Here is a 16,979-nt window from a genome sequence, read left to right as displayed (position 1 = left end):
CCTATTCCTCCCCCAGAATTCCCTTGGTTGCTTGGACTGCCCTCTGCCATGTCTCACATTCCATGAAGAAAACCCCAAATCCAGCCAATTCTTACCATCTCCAGAACTGGCACTCTCGTCCTGCCATCGCTTGCCTTTCTTCCCCGCTTGCCCATTTCATTCCATTCTCTACAAATCAGCTTGAAAGATCCTTTCAAAATTTAATCACATCCTGTCAAGTCCTCTGCACAAAACTCTCCGGCGACTTCCACTATACTTGGAAGAGGTATATAATCTGGCCTCTGGGTACCTTTTGGCTTCCCTTCTTTCCTGCTCATCACCAGTCCCTGGCCAAACCCATGTCCTTGCTGCTTCTCAAACATGTCAAGCACCCTCCCATCTCACGCTCTCGGCATCTGTTCTTCCCTCTACCAAGAAAGCTCAACTCACAGATTCTCTCATGGCTCTCTCACTGAGGTCTCTGCCCAAGTGTCACATTTCAGAGAGGTCTCCCCCCCACCAACCACCCTCATCGACCACAGCACCCCCAGAGCCCACAGTCAGCATCCCCTTCCCTTGCTTTAGTAGATACCTGACTCTATAACATACGATCTACTGGTTTACACTGCCTATTTGCTACAGAAGAACACAATGTTCACTATTTGGTTTAGAACAGTGCCTGGCACATAGTTGGTGCCAATAAACACTTGCTCAATGAATTAATACTCTGAAATTGACCTAGGGTTTTCAAACATTGAGGTTCTCTCAATCTGTAACACAAGACCACATTACCTTACCATATATCCTAAACTACAGAGACTGAGTTATTCTACAACATCTGTGAAAGTTAAAGTGATATTCTTTCACCTCGTACTTTACAGGACTGAAGATCCCAGAACCTTTCTATCAGACTGTGATGAAAGCTTTACCCTCAAAAACCTTCATTAAATTTAGTCTGAGACTCTCACTCTATTTAGTAGGAAGTGACTCATTGTCAATTATGCCACAATCAATGGTAAAGTGAACAGGCACTAAATATCCTCATGTTTCACCTCGGGACTATCTCCTGGCTTTAGTGAGACTGCTAATTTAAGCAACTGCCACAAGTTGTGCCTATGACACTGATATTGGGAGAGGAACATATTTGCAAGTAGCCAGGAACCAGGGTTTACGTTTGATTTCCTCTCCTTTAAAATTTTAGATTTTTGTTTTCAACACCTATGGTCCAGATAAAGCAAAAGCAGACAACCAAACAAGGAAAGTGGGAGAGAACAGCATTTGCTCTTTCAATCATTTGCAGAGCACCTTCACAGGCTGGGAAGAAGGCAGAAAGGGAGGCCCAGTAAAGAGACGTATTCTTAGAAATGCATGCGATGGTACCTCTAGGGTGAGTCTAAGAATAACAAAAGGGAAAAGTGTTCCGAAAACTACTCCTGGGTTTTAAAAAAGTGTGAGGAATGTGGTGACAGTTTTTTCCCAAGTCTGTTGGTGCGGAGGACTTAGGGTAGTACCTGTGAAGGTTTTAGGTCCTCCTCATGTTGGCCAAGTACTAGTCTTAGAGGATAAGAATTTTGCAAAGGGCATCAGAACTTTTAAGCAAAGACAGGTACAAAGTTCTCACACAAAGCTCTATTTTTAATATTCTCCTCTCTACATAAAGTTCACGGTAGAGCACACTGGGCGTGCGTGCGTGCGTGTGTGTAAACTAGGTCCAAATTCTAGTTCCAGAATTCACCAGCTATATAACTTTGAGCAAATTATTTAAACTCCCTCCCTGTGTCAGAGAGGGGTGAAAATACCTATTTTAAGGACTTGTTATGAGGATTAAGTAAGAAAATGGGTGGAAACTGTTGGCACCAGATTTGGAACCATCCACATGCTCAGTAACTATTTGCTTCCCTCATCCTTCAGTTTAACCATCTAGGAAAAAAACATCAACAGAGCTCCAATCCCACAGAATGTTTTTACTTTAAAAGTTCTTCAAGTAATTAAAAAATAAAAAAAAAAAATGTGCCCTCCCCCAAGCATCCCTGCGTCTCTGCAATGATCCCTACCTCCCAGTGTGCACAATCTGCACTCCACCAGGGCTAATACCTGTCCTGGATCCTGTGCATGTTGACCTTCACCAGCAACCCAAGACCCCATGGTGGCCCTACGTTACCCACACCTAATCCCCATGGGGCTCTGTGCCTCCCCTACTCTGCCTCCATCTCCAGAAACCCTCCCACTGTGCCCTGCGAGACTGCAAAACTCATGATGAGCAAAACCCCATCCTCAATCCGTTTGCTGAAGGAAATCTCTGTTAGAGGAATCCTCTAAATATTCCTCCACGTCCCTGCTCGAACACCTGGCTCCTCTCCGAGCACAATGCTTCCTCCGCAGCCCCCTCTTAAGCAGCCAGGACTTCCTCTGCACTCCCAGGTTGCGCCCGGCTTATGAGCAGGGTAGTTTAGCCCTTCCACCTCAGTGCTTCCTCCAGGCCACCCCCTAACCCTTCTGTCTGCACCCCCAGTGTCTCTTCTCACTCAGCAACCCTCTTCGTTTCTGTCACCTGAGAACTCCTCCTTTGCATCCCACCGCGTTTCAGCTTTTGGCTAGCTGATGTGGTCGCCAGCCCTCCTCCTGCCTTAATTCTTAATATTTTCAGTACGCCTGTCCTTTAATATATTAATCCTTCCAACACCTCAGCCTCCCAATTACCTGAATTCCTCTCGTCCAATGATCCGTTCTCCACCCTTCCTCCTCAGCCATCCACGCCCATGGTCAGACAATTCTGACATTACCAAGAACTGCAGTACCTCCTTATTTTCAAATTCTTGCATCTCACTCTTTGGCCACTATCTGCTAATCTTCCAGCTCATTCCCTCCTACACCCCAACTTTAACAATCTTCAGCCACTCTGAAACCTGCAATTCAATAAGCTTCCCACTTCCTCACTATGTCCTACTCCAATGCCTGCTCTTTGACCCCTATCTGGATTAAATCTATCATCGGTCGATCATTCTAATTGCTCTCTTGAATGCCCCTGACCTCCCTGGTACTTCTCCTACTCTGGATTATTACTCAATGGCCAAGCCCTCAACCTGGTTCTATCCAACACTGCCAACTCCATGTCAGAAGCTAAGCTGGAAAGCACACAGGCCGTAACAGGTCTCCCTCGGAAATGCACAACCGCAAGGCTCATGTGAGCCCTCAGGCGGGTCCTGCCCAGGAGCCAAGCTGTGTTCCCCTGCCTATTCACCCTCCCACTTCTGTCCAGATGATTTAGGAAACTCTCTCTCCTCAAACTGCCGACACCTCCGCTCACATCTTCCCTCTCTTCTACTTCCCAGGGAAAAGAACAGGGAAATTGGAAGAAAACTTCCCCCAAATGCCACTCCTTCCTCTATATAACACCTCTGCCCTACCCTCCACTTGCTTTTCCATTTTTCTATCTCCGCATTTCTCAAACTTCTGGATTTCAGAATACTTTTACCTGCTTTTACTTATGTGAGTCATAGCTATCATATATAAGAAATTAAAACAGGTAAGTTTTAATTCATTAAAAAGTGAATACCTCTCTTATATGGCAATATAAATATTTGTTTGAAAAATAACTTTTCTAAAACAAAAAAATGTGGTGAGAAAAAAAGCAGTTTTATGTCTGCAAATCTCTTCAGTGTTGGACTTAATGGAAGGCAGCTGCGTTCAGTCTGCTGTAATACGTAGTGCTGGTTGAAGGATATGGAGGATTTCAGCCTTACACAGATTCATAGTCAGAAAAGGAAAGAGTATTTAAATAGCTGTTTTAGACCATTATGGATATTCTTCTATGATACAACACCAAATCCCAACGAGTGGTAGTTTCTTAAAAGATTAGTTGCCGTGTGAATCTGAAACTGTATCACTGAACTTTTTCCATTATATTAAAACCCATGGGTATATCCTGCACTTTGAACAGATCTTTTACTTCATGCATAAAATTGCAGCACCATGTCTTGGGCAACAGGAAAATATGTTTCCCTAAGTTATTCAGATCTTCCGAACGTTGGCAGCTTTCATTACACTATATTTAACAATTACATCATTAATATCACCACTAATCATATCACAAAAGTCTTTAAGTATTGGGAAGCTATCACATGAAAATTTTAATTCTTTCAAATAAAAAAAGAAATGGGAAATGACTAGTTCAGCTAGTAACTCAAAATAACAGCTCAAGTGCACGTTCTCAGACAACCATCACAGGGCAGTGAGCAGCAGGAGTCGTGTGTGCCTTCCATTTAGTCACTGAAAATTCTAAAATGACATGTACTCAAGGGTGAGATTTAATAAAAATCAATCATTTCTGCCCTGGCTGGTGTGGCTTAGTTGGTTGGAGCATCATCCCATACACCGAAAGGTCGTGGGTTTGACTCCCAGTCAGGGAACATAACCTAGGTTGCGGTTTCAGTCCCTGGTCGGGGTATGTATGAAAGATAACCGACTGGTATTCTCTCTCATATTGATGTTTTTCTCCCTCTCTTTCTCCCTCCCTTTCCCTCTCCCCCAAATCAACAGATATGTCCTCAGGTGAGGATTTAAAAAAATTATTAATTTCTACAGCTTCGTCAAGGACATTCTGAAGCGGAAATGGCATCATATCATCACTATTACTCTTACAGTGACTTCGTGGTGAGGAGCACAACGAGTCTCAGGCTGGCTCGGGGGCACTGCTTAAGCGGTGTTAGGGCACCAGTAGTTTTACCCACCACTGCTTTTAGAACCATCAGTTCAAACACAGCACAGTGAAAAGGGCAGATGACAACTTAATATTACCATGCTAACTGCTCTGATCTCACGGACTCCCTGAAAATGTCTCTGAGACTGCGGCACTGCTGCCCACACTTTGAGAGCAGCTGTTTTGAATGACCTTTCCGTGTTCTCACAAGAAGCCACCCCTCTTGCAGACAAGGCACTGGATTTTCTTCCTCTCTCTCTTACAGTGTCAAAATTCTCCACTGTGGGGAGAGTCAACCCCATCAGCACCCGGGGTGTTTTACCTCCCCACCTAAGAAAGACCCCTTGCGTCTTCCATTCCCCTCCAGCAACGGTCCCACTTCTCACCTTCCCTTGACAGCAAAACTCTATAAAAAGGGTCTGGATTGTATGCAGGAGAGGAAGGGGCAAGAGGAGTGGGGACTATCGTACATATGAATGAGAAGTAGAATCAGCACCTCGTCATTAATCAGCCCTTTCTGGAATTAAAAAGAAAAATAAACCCAGGCACCTGACATTCCTAAGGGCTGTCTAATATACCAGCGACATAATACAAACCTTTTTAAGAATTCTTTTTAATTTACTCCTCGCAGACAGTGTCTAGCCACCACATTGCATGCACCCCCCCATGATTTCAGACATCAAATACTAACACAAAGTGAGTAATGCAAAAAGAAAGGGGGTTAATCAGACACCTTGAGAGAAAGAAAAAAAAAATAACACTGACTCAATGAGAGCTGCTAATGAGGCTTTTTGTTTTGGTAGATTAATTTGGGAGTCTGATGACTAAGAAGAAAATTTAAGCTTTGCAGGTGACTGCTGGTGATTATGATCAAGTTCTTTTTTAAAAATAAAGAGATGCTTTTGCTTAATTCTACAGTTTATGAATTCCGTGTGTTGGTCTGAAATCTGTGTCCACCATAAAAGCGCAGAAAACTTATCAGCAGAGTGAAAGACCTCTTCTTATTGATTCTGCATTATATTTGATAGATGATGAGCATTTCAGACAGTGAACTGCTGATGTTTAAATGCATCACCCTAATACTCTTTAAGCATTGCCAATTGTAAACCTCATTAACTCCCAGCATGAGGCCCAGGCCTGCATTTCATTGCAACAGCCTCCCAAAGTGAAAACAGGTATATAAAAATGGTTTTATCATCAACAACATTATATGCTCCTCCACTTTGTGACGTATTTAGAAGGCCATATTTTTTTTCCTCACAAGGATAAATAGCAAACATGAAAAAGGCAGAGAACACACTTTATGTACATATGTATACAGTCACACATTATAAAACCCTACATTTCTTTTTTACTCTTTTCTTCTTTGACACCCTTATTCCTCCTGCCTCCCGTCCCAGGATTAATTCTCTGTACTTAGAATAGAATAAAAAGGAGTTATTTGTGGATGCTGATTTCCCTTGCTACCATTTTGATTCAACAAAATGCGTGCTGATGAGGTAGTAAAAGCTGGACATGTCACCTTGTCATTAATAAACTAGAATTCCCGATATCCCCTTTTGCAAAGACGAGCAAACTTTTGTTTTTGCAGGGAGAGCAAAGAGGTTCCACACTTGAGATAGAAACATGTGTCTGTGGTGAATCTGTACGTGATCCTAGGAAACCAATTAGATGCTAGAGCCACCCGTGCCCACTTGGCACGTAGAAGGGCTGGACCTGCAACAGGAGGCAGGCTCCCTGAGCCCCAGGGGCCAGGCACCCAACCCCTCCTGCTTATTCAGGCCCCACTCAGGCTTCCCAGGTGAGGAGATGAGGTGCTCGTGGGAAGAGCCTTTGAGCCAAAGGCCTCTCTAAAAAGACATCTGTTAATAACAAAGAGGAAATAGAAACCAGTTTGCTCAAAGGGACACACTCAGAACCTTTATTCTTACCTGGTTCTCAGAAGGTAACTGTGTGAACAATGTATAAAAATTATACTTAGACGATGAACAAAGGCAGCTTCAGTCCTATTCTAAAGAAAAACGTAATGATAACCAAATCTAAAAGATGCCTAAGAAACCACACAAAGCCAACAGCACGCAGGGAATTCACACTGTTCAGCTAAGGTAAGAGGGCCTGAGAAGGCTTTAGAGACTCTCCCCTCTCCCACCTCCCTCAAGATGCTGGGGGACAAGTCCTCTTGGCCCATGACACCCACCAAACAAAAGGTTTCCAAGCCTGGGCATTCCAAGTTTCCTCTCATTTCCCTCGAGGTACTTCACAAAATGAGTACACCCACTATTAACACTATTAAAACAGTGGGATTTGGGAAGTTTAAACACAATGGACAATTAGAAGGGAGGGGTGGGGACCAGTGAAATCAAGGAACATTAAAAGCGAGTATGCCGTAGCACAGGCAAGTCGAGCCAATCCCCTGACTCAAGTTATCCTTTGGTGCCTCTCCATTGCTCCCAGGATAGAGACCCCCAAACCCTTAATGCAAAGTACAAGTTCCCACTTGGTCCTGCACGGCCTCCCCCTCCCAGCCCCAGGCCCTGCACCTGCAAGGCTTCAGCCATGCCAGTCTCTGCACTTCTGAATGTGACCATGGCCTGTGAAACCGCTGTCCCCTGTCGGCAATGCTCTGTTCTTTGTCCCCGAGTCCCCCACACCCAGCCTCCTCCTACAGCTCAGATGTCACTTATCCTCGGGAAGCCTTTCCTGACCTCCCCGTCAGCATAAAGCCCCTGAACGGTCTCATGCACCATGTCTCTCCTGCGTAACACTTCTCGCAGCATCAATTCCCATTTCTTTGTAGTTTCCAGATTAACAGTTATTTGCTCCAGTAAATTAGAAGCTCCAAGAGAGCACCCTGTGTTTTCCACTCGCCAGTTACGCTCAGCAGACAGGGCAGTGCAGGCACAGAGGTGAGCTCTCAGGCGGCCGCAGCATGGCAGGCCCCACAGCACTCGGGAAGACGCTCAGAGCACGGAAGGCTGACCGAGTCACAACCCCAGGGAACATTAAATCGGAAGCAAGGGTGCTCCAGAAAAACAGGATCCCTTTACTCCAAGTTCATGCAGTGTACAGGTGTTTAAGTTTCCTGCCTACAGTTCAGCCCAACCCTACACATCGGTGAAGCCTTCAGGAGGGGCCGCACCTTCACAGAGATGGCGGGCGGCAGTGTGCATCTGGGCCTAGACAATGCCTAGAGCTCACCAAAACCTACCACGCCACCAGGAAAAAGCTATTTTAGGGAATCAGGCTGGTAGGTCTCTGTCTCTCATAAATTCTTTTATTTTTTAAATTTTATATATTGACTTAAGGGAGAGAAAGGACAGGAGAGAGACAGAGAGACAGACATCAATTTACTGTTCCACTTATTTATGCGTTCACTGGTTAATTCTTGTATGTGCCCTGTCTGAGGATCAAACCCACAACCTTGGTGTATTCGGGACAATACTCTAACCAACTGAGGTACCCTGCCAGGACGCCCCAGTAAATTCTCTGCAAATACAAGCTTTCTAATTCCCTAGAGATAACAGCTACAAGAGAGTATTTATTTCATAGGGCTGCTATAACAAATCACGACAAACTGGATGGCTTAACAAAATAGAAAATCATTCTGTCACAGTTCTGGGGATCAAGGGGCCTGCGGCAGGGCCACATTCCCTCCCAGGGAGATGCTTTAGGGGAGAATCCTTTCTTGCCTCTTCCAGCTTCTGGCAGCCCCAGGTGTTCCTTGGCTTGTTGCTGCATCACTCCAGTCTCTGTGGTCACACTGACACAAGGAACAGTATTTGATTTGTGGTAATGATTTGTGACTTGTGAACTTGACACACTGCTATGCTTCCAAAGAAAGGGAAAGGAAGGGGAAATAGGGCATTCACAGTTTTGCACTGAGAACAGATGGATGAGTGTGCCTATTTGTTACATAAATGCTGAGGAGCTGTGGGTCAGGGTTAGGATTATGGAAAATGGCACATGAACATCTGAATGTGCCCTGCTTAGGCCTAGGCTCAAACACTGACCCTACCGTACCAGCTCAGAAAGCTGAAATACCTTGTATAAATTAATTACTTCGTTCAGTCCTTTTGGAAAGAATTAGCACAATATATACGGTGAGCTGTAGAATAGTTCTACCCATAGACCCAGGAATATTTCTCTAATTTCTTCCTAAGAAAGTAATTAAATGAAGGGGAAAGATAGTCCCTCCAATATTACCTATTTTAGAAAACTAGAAACTGAACTAGAAAACTAGAAACTCTATAAGGGCATAATTTCATAAAATAGGGTACATTAATTTGACAGAAAAGGATGAAGCTATTTAACACCGTTAACGTGAAGAACATACAGAAGTATAAAACTTGACTCATACAGTCTAAAAAATTACAAGAGAGAACTACAATAAAAATGAATTCATATTATAAAAAGTATTGGTGCAGATTAACAAATCATGGAAGGTATAAAAAGTTCAAAATACTGTGTCAAGATAAGGAGATTATGGATGGTTTCCCTTTTGAAACTGAATGGTCACTGTTAATACTGTCTTTGCAACTGGAAAAAAAAAGTTAGCCAAAGGGCAACAAACTGAGGCCATCTAAGATTTTTCTGTCACAGTAAAACATTGGGTTTTAATAGTATACAAACCTGAAAAAAAAAAATGTCAGGTTAAAGAGGATTGTGAGATTATGGGAGAAGCAGCAGCTCAGAACATTGGAAAGGCCAAGGTCTTTGGAGCCAGACAAGCCTGGACACCTTTCAGAAGAAAACTGCTTGATCACTGAGAGCCACAGTTATCTGCACAACCAGGAAAACAAAAACAACATTTCTGATTTGTTATAAGCTCCTTAAAAATATATGTTATGTTCAATAGGTAAAATGTATGTTATGTTGTTGCATTTAATGAATTTAAGGCTGTATTTTTATAGCGAAAAAAGAAATAGGAAAAGTCTATGTGTTAATGGGGGTGAGGATGGAAAAGAAGGCAAAGTACAATAAAAGGTATTACAATTACATAAATTCATGACCATAAGTGTATTAATGTAATTAGAAACGAAAATGCTCAAACAGAAAATAAAAGACAAAGAAAAAAAATCCTAGAATATTAAACTTAAATAGGAAACATCGTTATGAACTTTTGATTTTTTTTAAAGTACAGTTCCCAGCTCTTTCCACTGAAAAGTCAGAGCGGCTGTAACACCTTAGTAACAATAAACCAGTGCTCCATTGTTCGCTCCTGAGCACCACTCCCAATTTAAAAGAATCAGCGCTTCTTAGAGAAAAGAGAGATTTCCAGGTCAGAGGCTGGAAAAATCCAAGGTGAGCCTAGAACATCTTACTAGTCAAAAGCAAGGAGCATTCAAAGGCTGCAGGTACAGCAGCGCGCTTGAAGGGATACCCGCTGACCTCACTGGGACAATTCTAGCATCTCAGACAACAACAACAATAGACTATATATAATGCACTGAATTTAAAACAAAAAAATCCATGAATTTGTACTGATATAAAAGGTGAAGAGAGAAAGAAACGGTAATGTAGGTGAGAAAGCTTTTTTCACCGAAGGACAGCAAACAGTAAAGGTAGGGCTTTTAAAAAAATCACCATTTTTTCAAACCCCAGTTATAACTGATTCAGGGTCGCCATGGATGCTAAAACTATTGGGTGAAAGGTTGCCACAAAACAGGACATCCACACGTTCGCAAAGTGTTCTATCTACTCATTACAAAACGAAAATCGTCCCCATACAATGGAAATATCTAGTGGATGGATCCAACTTAGCATCACCGCTGCCGTGACAGCGCGCCTCCCGGGGGGACACAGCAGGCAGTGTGGCGCCCCGGGCTGCACACGCTTTCAGGCAGGCGCGAAGAACAGTCCGACAAGGCCAGAACGCGGGGTCCCCGACACCGTCACTGGGCCTGCATTTTAAAAGTCAATGACATGAGAAAAACATTAAGAGGCTAGGGTCTGCTCTAGATTAAAAGAGATACAACAGCGAGATGGAATATAAAAACCTGGACTGGATCCCGGATTTAATGTTTTAAAAATTGGGGGAAAAAAGGGCAACGAGGCATTTGAGGTAGGGGTCGGGGAGAGAGATCTGGCATATTTGAATATGGGGGTATCAGATATTATTTGACGTGACTGTTAATTCTCCTAAGCATGATAACAGTATGGTGGTTACATAAGAGAATACTGAAGTCTCATGATGTCTGCAATTCATAGTTAAATAGTTCAGCCAAAAAAGGTACGTGTGCATGTGCATGTTTGTTTGTAGAAAGTGTGAACATAAGGAGAGAACAAAGATGGAAAAAGTGTTAACAGTCAATCCAGACAAAGAGTGCTCACTGTATTTTCTTCCAATTATTCTGTAGTTTAAAAAAAATTAAGCTATCAAGTAAAGAAAACATTGACCTTAATCACAGAGTCAGATAATTTATGTTGCCTATGTTGGTCACCCTTTCTCTCAATCACAAGCTTGTGCAAGCAACCAAACTTTCTCAAAAAAAAAAAAAAATGTTTGCTAGAATAATAAATCTATGTCCTATCCAGCTTTTGCTTCACTGGACTAATATGAAATACATCTCAGCCTCTCCCTGCATCACCCAGAGAGGCCCTATGAGAGAACAAAGGCCTCGCATACAGGACATTTTCCTACTGAGAAAAGACACCATTTTGGGGTGGAGATAGGAAAGAGAAGTAACCCTAATATGTCCTGCTCCTGGAACAGAGAAAGAAGGGCCTGACCCAGCAATCCTCCAGGGTACGACAGGACGTCTCATTGCCAAGTCCTCCCACTCCCTCCCACGCTGCAAGACCTTCCCTTTGGAGGAGGCTATTTCCATGAGAGAGGGGACAGCAGCTAGATACTTAAGGGAAGTTCTGATGAGAACCGAGAGCATTCGTGGCACATCAAGAGATTTCACTTTGGCTGTATCTCAAACTAATGCAACTGGGAAAATCAGACACGTGACCAATGGAGAACGTGCAGAGCTAGAGAAAGCCATCCCAGAATGGCAGGTAACTGCAGTCTGTCCAAGAGGGTGGGTGCTGGCAAGCAGCGAGGGCAGGAGGCCGAGTCTACCACAGTTCGTATGGAAAAGGCTGGTTCCTGCAGATTATCCTTGGCTATCAGACGACATTGGTGTTCATACTGGCAAGGGTTTGGAGCCCAAAATTCTGTACTTTGTGGCTAACCCCACAGGTAAGCCTGATTAAAAGCCAACTCCTATCTTATACAGCGTAGGAAGGACTCATTTTTAAAACGTAAATAGAGAAGACTGGCAGAAAAAAATACCAACATAAAATACAAACACTCTGGTGTTATCCTCATACCACTCATCAACTACAACAGTTCTATAAATAAGTAAACAGTTCTTTAATAAGAACTATTACTATAAAACCCACGTCTGGTATTACTATAAAACCCACGTCTGGTTTCAGTGGGATACATCCCAGCTCGTATAGTTCTTTAAACCATATGAAGAAATATGCAGTAAATCCCCAATTGTTAAACAAACATGGAAGGAAATAGTAAAGTTACTTCTAAAATAATGCATTAATTGCAACAGGTACAGAAAATGCTCTAAGAGATGGAAAGTGTATTCAGTGACTTCCTAATCATTAAAGTAGCAGAAAGCTGTTTCAAACAAAAATATTAAATGAGATAATTAAAAACAAACATACCCATCTTTGGTCTGATCCACCACGCCACTTAAAAGTTCCACACTCTTTGGATTAGGCTGGCTTTCTCCAAATATATTCAAGTACCGAGTGACAAAATCATTGGGAGACATGAAAAATTCACCATTTTTTTCGATGCTTGCATACTGTTTGGAAAGAAAAGAGATATTTTATTCTCAAAAATGTACAATCATGAGATTAATATGTGAAAATGGTGAAAATACACAAAGGATAAAATCAGGTATGATAATATTCTTTTCACAAAGACATTTATTTCCCATCACTGCAAAGAAAAAACAAAAAACATAAGTTTGCCAAATGCTATGTTTATACCAGCGGTTCTAATCTGGGGGCAGCTTAGTCCGACTGTCCAGCTTACAAACATCAATGTCCCCTAATAGCCGAATACAATCAACAAGAACTAGCCTTCTCTCTCTGTTACCTGCCTTTCTGGAGTACAGTTCTCTAGCTCTGAGCTTCCTCCGTTTGTCTTTATTTTTCCCTACAGGGGACGTCTGGCAGTGTCTGATAAAAATTTTGATCATCATAATTTGGGGGAAAGGGATGCTACTGGCATCTAGTTGGTAGAGCACAAGGGTTCCGCTAAACGTGGTACGATGCCCAGGATGACCCCTACGAGAGAGAGTGCTCAGCCCACGGCATCAAGGGTGCTGAGGATGAGAAACTGGTTTACAGAAATTTAGAAAGACAGCCTCTGTCTTGTTCTTTAGTCAGGACATACATAGAGCTTTCATTAAAAGTGGGATTAATTATGAAGTCATGGACAAATACAAACAAATTCTTTTGCCCATTTCTGCTTCAAGGACATCAAAGATGTAAGAAAGGATGAACAGGTTGAGCTGGAAAAGAGACTATTAACTGCATGGCTTCTTGTGGGGTTTTATGGAAGAGGGTATGAAATGCTGCTACAGCAGCGTCCTCTTCATTCTGGAGCAGAAATGGCCAATAGGAACTAGGTGGCCTGCGGTGCTTTTTCACAGCATCCCCCACGTCTGGTTTCAGTGGGATACATCCCGGCTCGTACGAGTGGAACCTGCTAATCGCTGCTCTGCGGAGCCTAGGTGCTGTGGGAAATGCTGAGAAACACCTTGGGGATCATACGTTATCCTTATGGGGCAGAAAATGGCCTCTTGATCCTGGTGACAGAATACTGATTTGAGGGGCCATGGGGGAGGGGGTGATAGTAGTGAGCTACACAAAGAACAGGGATAGATGGGTGACAAGAAGAACAGGGATAGACGGGTGACAGGGACCATACTGGTGGTCACAGAGGCAGGAGAGCTCAGTGAAGTGAGGTGCAGTGATAGGATCTCTGCTCCCTCTGTAACCCCACAGTTAAGCCTGATTAAAATTATTTTTAAAAGTCACTTGTTATTTCTACCTTTTAATTCCAATGCAGGATAAGCTCCTGCTTAGATACTCAGTAACAGGCTTGGGAGTCTCTCTGGGCCTGGGCTGCGCCGGGCTCTGCCTCTGCTTTGTGTAACCAACAAAGTGACCTCAGGTAAGTAACTGTTGGGTTGGCCCAAAAGTTCGTTCGTGTTTTCCCGTAAGCTGGCTCTCAGTGCTTAGCTGTCTTTAACATCACTCGGAACAACTTTGTTCGATTGTATTGTGACAGCTGTCATATCAGTATGCACTTTTAAAAAACACCTAAATTGGTAAATTTTTGTGTAGCCATTTTAATATTGAAGATGGAATAAAATACGTAACATCTTTGGCATATTATGCTTTATTATTTCAAGAAAGGTAAAAATGCAATTGAAACAAAAAAAGATTTGTACTATTCATGGAGAAGGTGCTGTAACTGATCAAATGTGTCAAAAATGGTTTGCAAAGTTTTGTGCTGGTGATTTTTCAGTGGATGATGTCTATAGTTGAGTAGACAAGTTGAAATTGACAGCAATAAGACTGAGAAATTAATTGAGATCAACATTGTACCATGCAGGAGATAGCCAACATACTCAAAATATCCAAATCAATAAAGTTATCAGTGAAAATGAAAAATGTGTCTTTTATTTTACAGAAAAAACTAAATGGATTTCTTGGCCAACCTAGTAGTTTTCTAGGCCTCTGGCTCCTCACCTACAAATGGGAGAATGACATTACCTGCTTCATAAGGTTGATGCTAGAAATAAATGAATAATCATGTAACAGATTCAGCACAACACCCTACACACATTAAGCAAATTATAAACGTTCCATATTACTGGGTTTTGTTTAACATTTTTTTTAACATAGTGCAAAAAAAAAAAGTTCAAAGATGGCCCAATAATTCTACTATTCTTCAGTTAGCATTAAATTTGGCCTCTTGACAATGTAGAGGCATCCTATTTTGATTTTCCAAACTGAGGCAATATTGAGACCGAAATATAAAGGAAATGTCACTGCTAATTACACAATACTATGATTTAGAATTATACCTATGTTTGTGTATAGTGGTGAATAAATTAATTTATTTAAAATTATAACTTAACTCTTTTCCCATCAGTAGACATAGAGATTGTTTCCAGTTTTTGGTATTTTTAAATAAAGCGAAGGCAACCAGCCTTGTATATAGCATTTGTCCAAATTTCTGGCAATTTTCGAAGGCTAGACTCCCAAGAGAAATTGTTGAGTCAAAGGAGGGGAACTTTAAGGCTCCTGATACTTATTATCACACTGCTCTCCACAAAATATTGTACCGATTTATCTGCCCCCAACTGTGTGCAAACATGCCCTTTTCCCGCTTTGTCTATCATATTTGCTGTAAGTATTTTTCCAGTTTGATATTTTTATCTAATTGAATCTGTAGTTTTTTTCCTCCTTTGCAATTTCTTCCATTACTTTAAGTTTAGAAATTAGTCCCTCTTCATCTCAAGACTTAAAGATTCACCTACATATTCTCTTAGCTTTTTTTAGGTATGTTTATCTTTTACCTTTAAATTTCAATACATTGGTACTTTTTTTTTTATGTGGCAGGAGGTTAGAACTCTCTAACTTTAGTTTTTTTCCACTTAATCTTTTTTTTTTTTTTTAACATTTTAAACATGTTTAAAATGTTGTTTAATCCTTCTTTGGGGATAGATTTTACAGGTAACCTGAGCCTCTTGCCTTAACAATTTTTGAAACTGGAAGGCTTTCAGGATTCCTTGAACAACCCAGTATAACACTAAATGTGATGTTTAATTTTGTATCAATCTGACTAGCCAAGTGGTACCCTGATTAAACATTATTTCTGGGTGTGTCTGTGACAGTGTTTCTGGGTGACACGTGCATTTGAATCTGTGGGCTCAGCCGTAGACTGTCTTCCTCAGGGTTGGATGGGCATCATCCAATCCACCGAGGGCGTAACAGAATGAAAGGTGGAAGAAGGAAGAATTTGCTCCCTTTCTTCCAGCCCCATTGCTTGGGCTGGGACAGACCTTCTCTGGCCCTCAGGTTGAGATTTCTGTCATCAGTTTCCCTGGTTCTGTGACCTTCAGACTTGAACTAAATTACACTACCAGCTTTCCTGGGTCTCCAGCTTACAGAGGATTTCTCAGCCTCCATAATGGACAGAGTGAGCCAATTCCTCATAATAAATATGGATAGATGGATGAGTAAATACAGCTAGAAATGATGATACCTCCTACTGGGATCACAAATTTCTTTTTTTAATATGCATCTACTTTTAAATTTTCATCAGTGAATATGACCTGTTTTGCCATAAGAAAAGTTTTTCAAAAAAGGAGTTAATTTTCTAATTTTTGCCTACAAAACTGTTCAAAAATACATATTATGCTTTTGTTGATAAATAATAATTATAAAAATCCAAGTGCACTTCACTAGGTATTAGTACTACAATTTGTAATGTGGTCTATTTCTGTCGTCCAGTCCCTCGACCCAGCCTGCCCACCTTTGAAGTCTTACTCTGTAAGTATTCAGCTATTTCCAGCGCTACACTTCCCATCAGTACACATCACCTCCTCTGCTCTCTCCTGAGCTAATGTTTTCCTCCTTGGGTTCCCATTCTTATTAGGAGCAACCTCCCTGCACCCAGGCTACCTGTGCAGGGGTCCTATCTGACCTCTGCTCTCTCCCATCCATTATACGAGATGAGTCATTTTCATCTAATGGTCCTTCAAAAGTGTCTTTAACTTGCCCCTTCTCCATTCCCTCTGCTGCCAGGACCTTAGTCAAACTATTATGGCCTCATACCCTGGCTCAGTTTGTTGGAGCATCGCCCCATAACTGAAAGGTTGCGGGTTCGAGTTCCTAGCCAGGGTACCTGCACAGGTTGTGCGCTTGGGTCCCCAATCCCTAGGATTCCTCGCCCAGGTGTATGGGGAGGCAACCAATCGATGCTTCTCTCTCATGTTGTTGTTTCTTTCTCTCCCTTCCTTTCTCTGAAAGAAGCAATGAAAAATGTCCTTGGGTAAGGGTTTTTAAAAAAAGGATTAAAAAAAAGTTATTAGGGCCTCACACCTTATACTAAAGGCTGCCTAACTCATGGCCTTACTGTACCAGTCAAATCTCAAATCCATCTTCCTGTACCACTGGATTACTCAGAACATCTTCAATGGCAGAAATGCCAAACTCCCAATTACCTTTCTAATTTTGTCACCCATACCCCGTAATAAAATGGCAGAGTCCT

At 42.1% G+C, this 16,979-nt stretch overlaps 1 protein-coding gene across 1 annotated transcript in view; it reads right to left on the bottom strand.

The window, feature by feature from the left end:
* SLC25A13 (solute carrier family 25 member 13) overlaps nt 1-16,979 on the bottom strand; it is a 172,666-nt gene that overhangs the window by 128,143 nt on the left and 27,544 nt on the right. Inside the window, 1 exon segment of the mRNA XM_054564276.1 lies at nt 12,347-12,489. Coding sequence (XP_054420251.1) covers nt 12,347-12,489 — 143 coding nt within the window.

This window comes from Pteronotus mesoamericanus, unplaced genomic scaffold (genome assembly GCF_021234165.1).
Source record: "Pteronotus mesoamericanus isolate MK-2021 breed Mesoamerican mustached bat unplaced genomic scaffold, CSHL_Meso_final scaffold_85, whole genome shotgun sequence".
Taxonomy (NCBI): Eukaryota; Metazoa; Chordata; class Mammalia; order Chiroptera; family Mormoopidae; genus Pteronotus; species Pteronotus mesoamericanus.
Note: the sequence above shows the minus strand (reverse complement) of the source record. Positions and strands in the feature narration are given on the sequence as shown.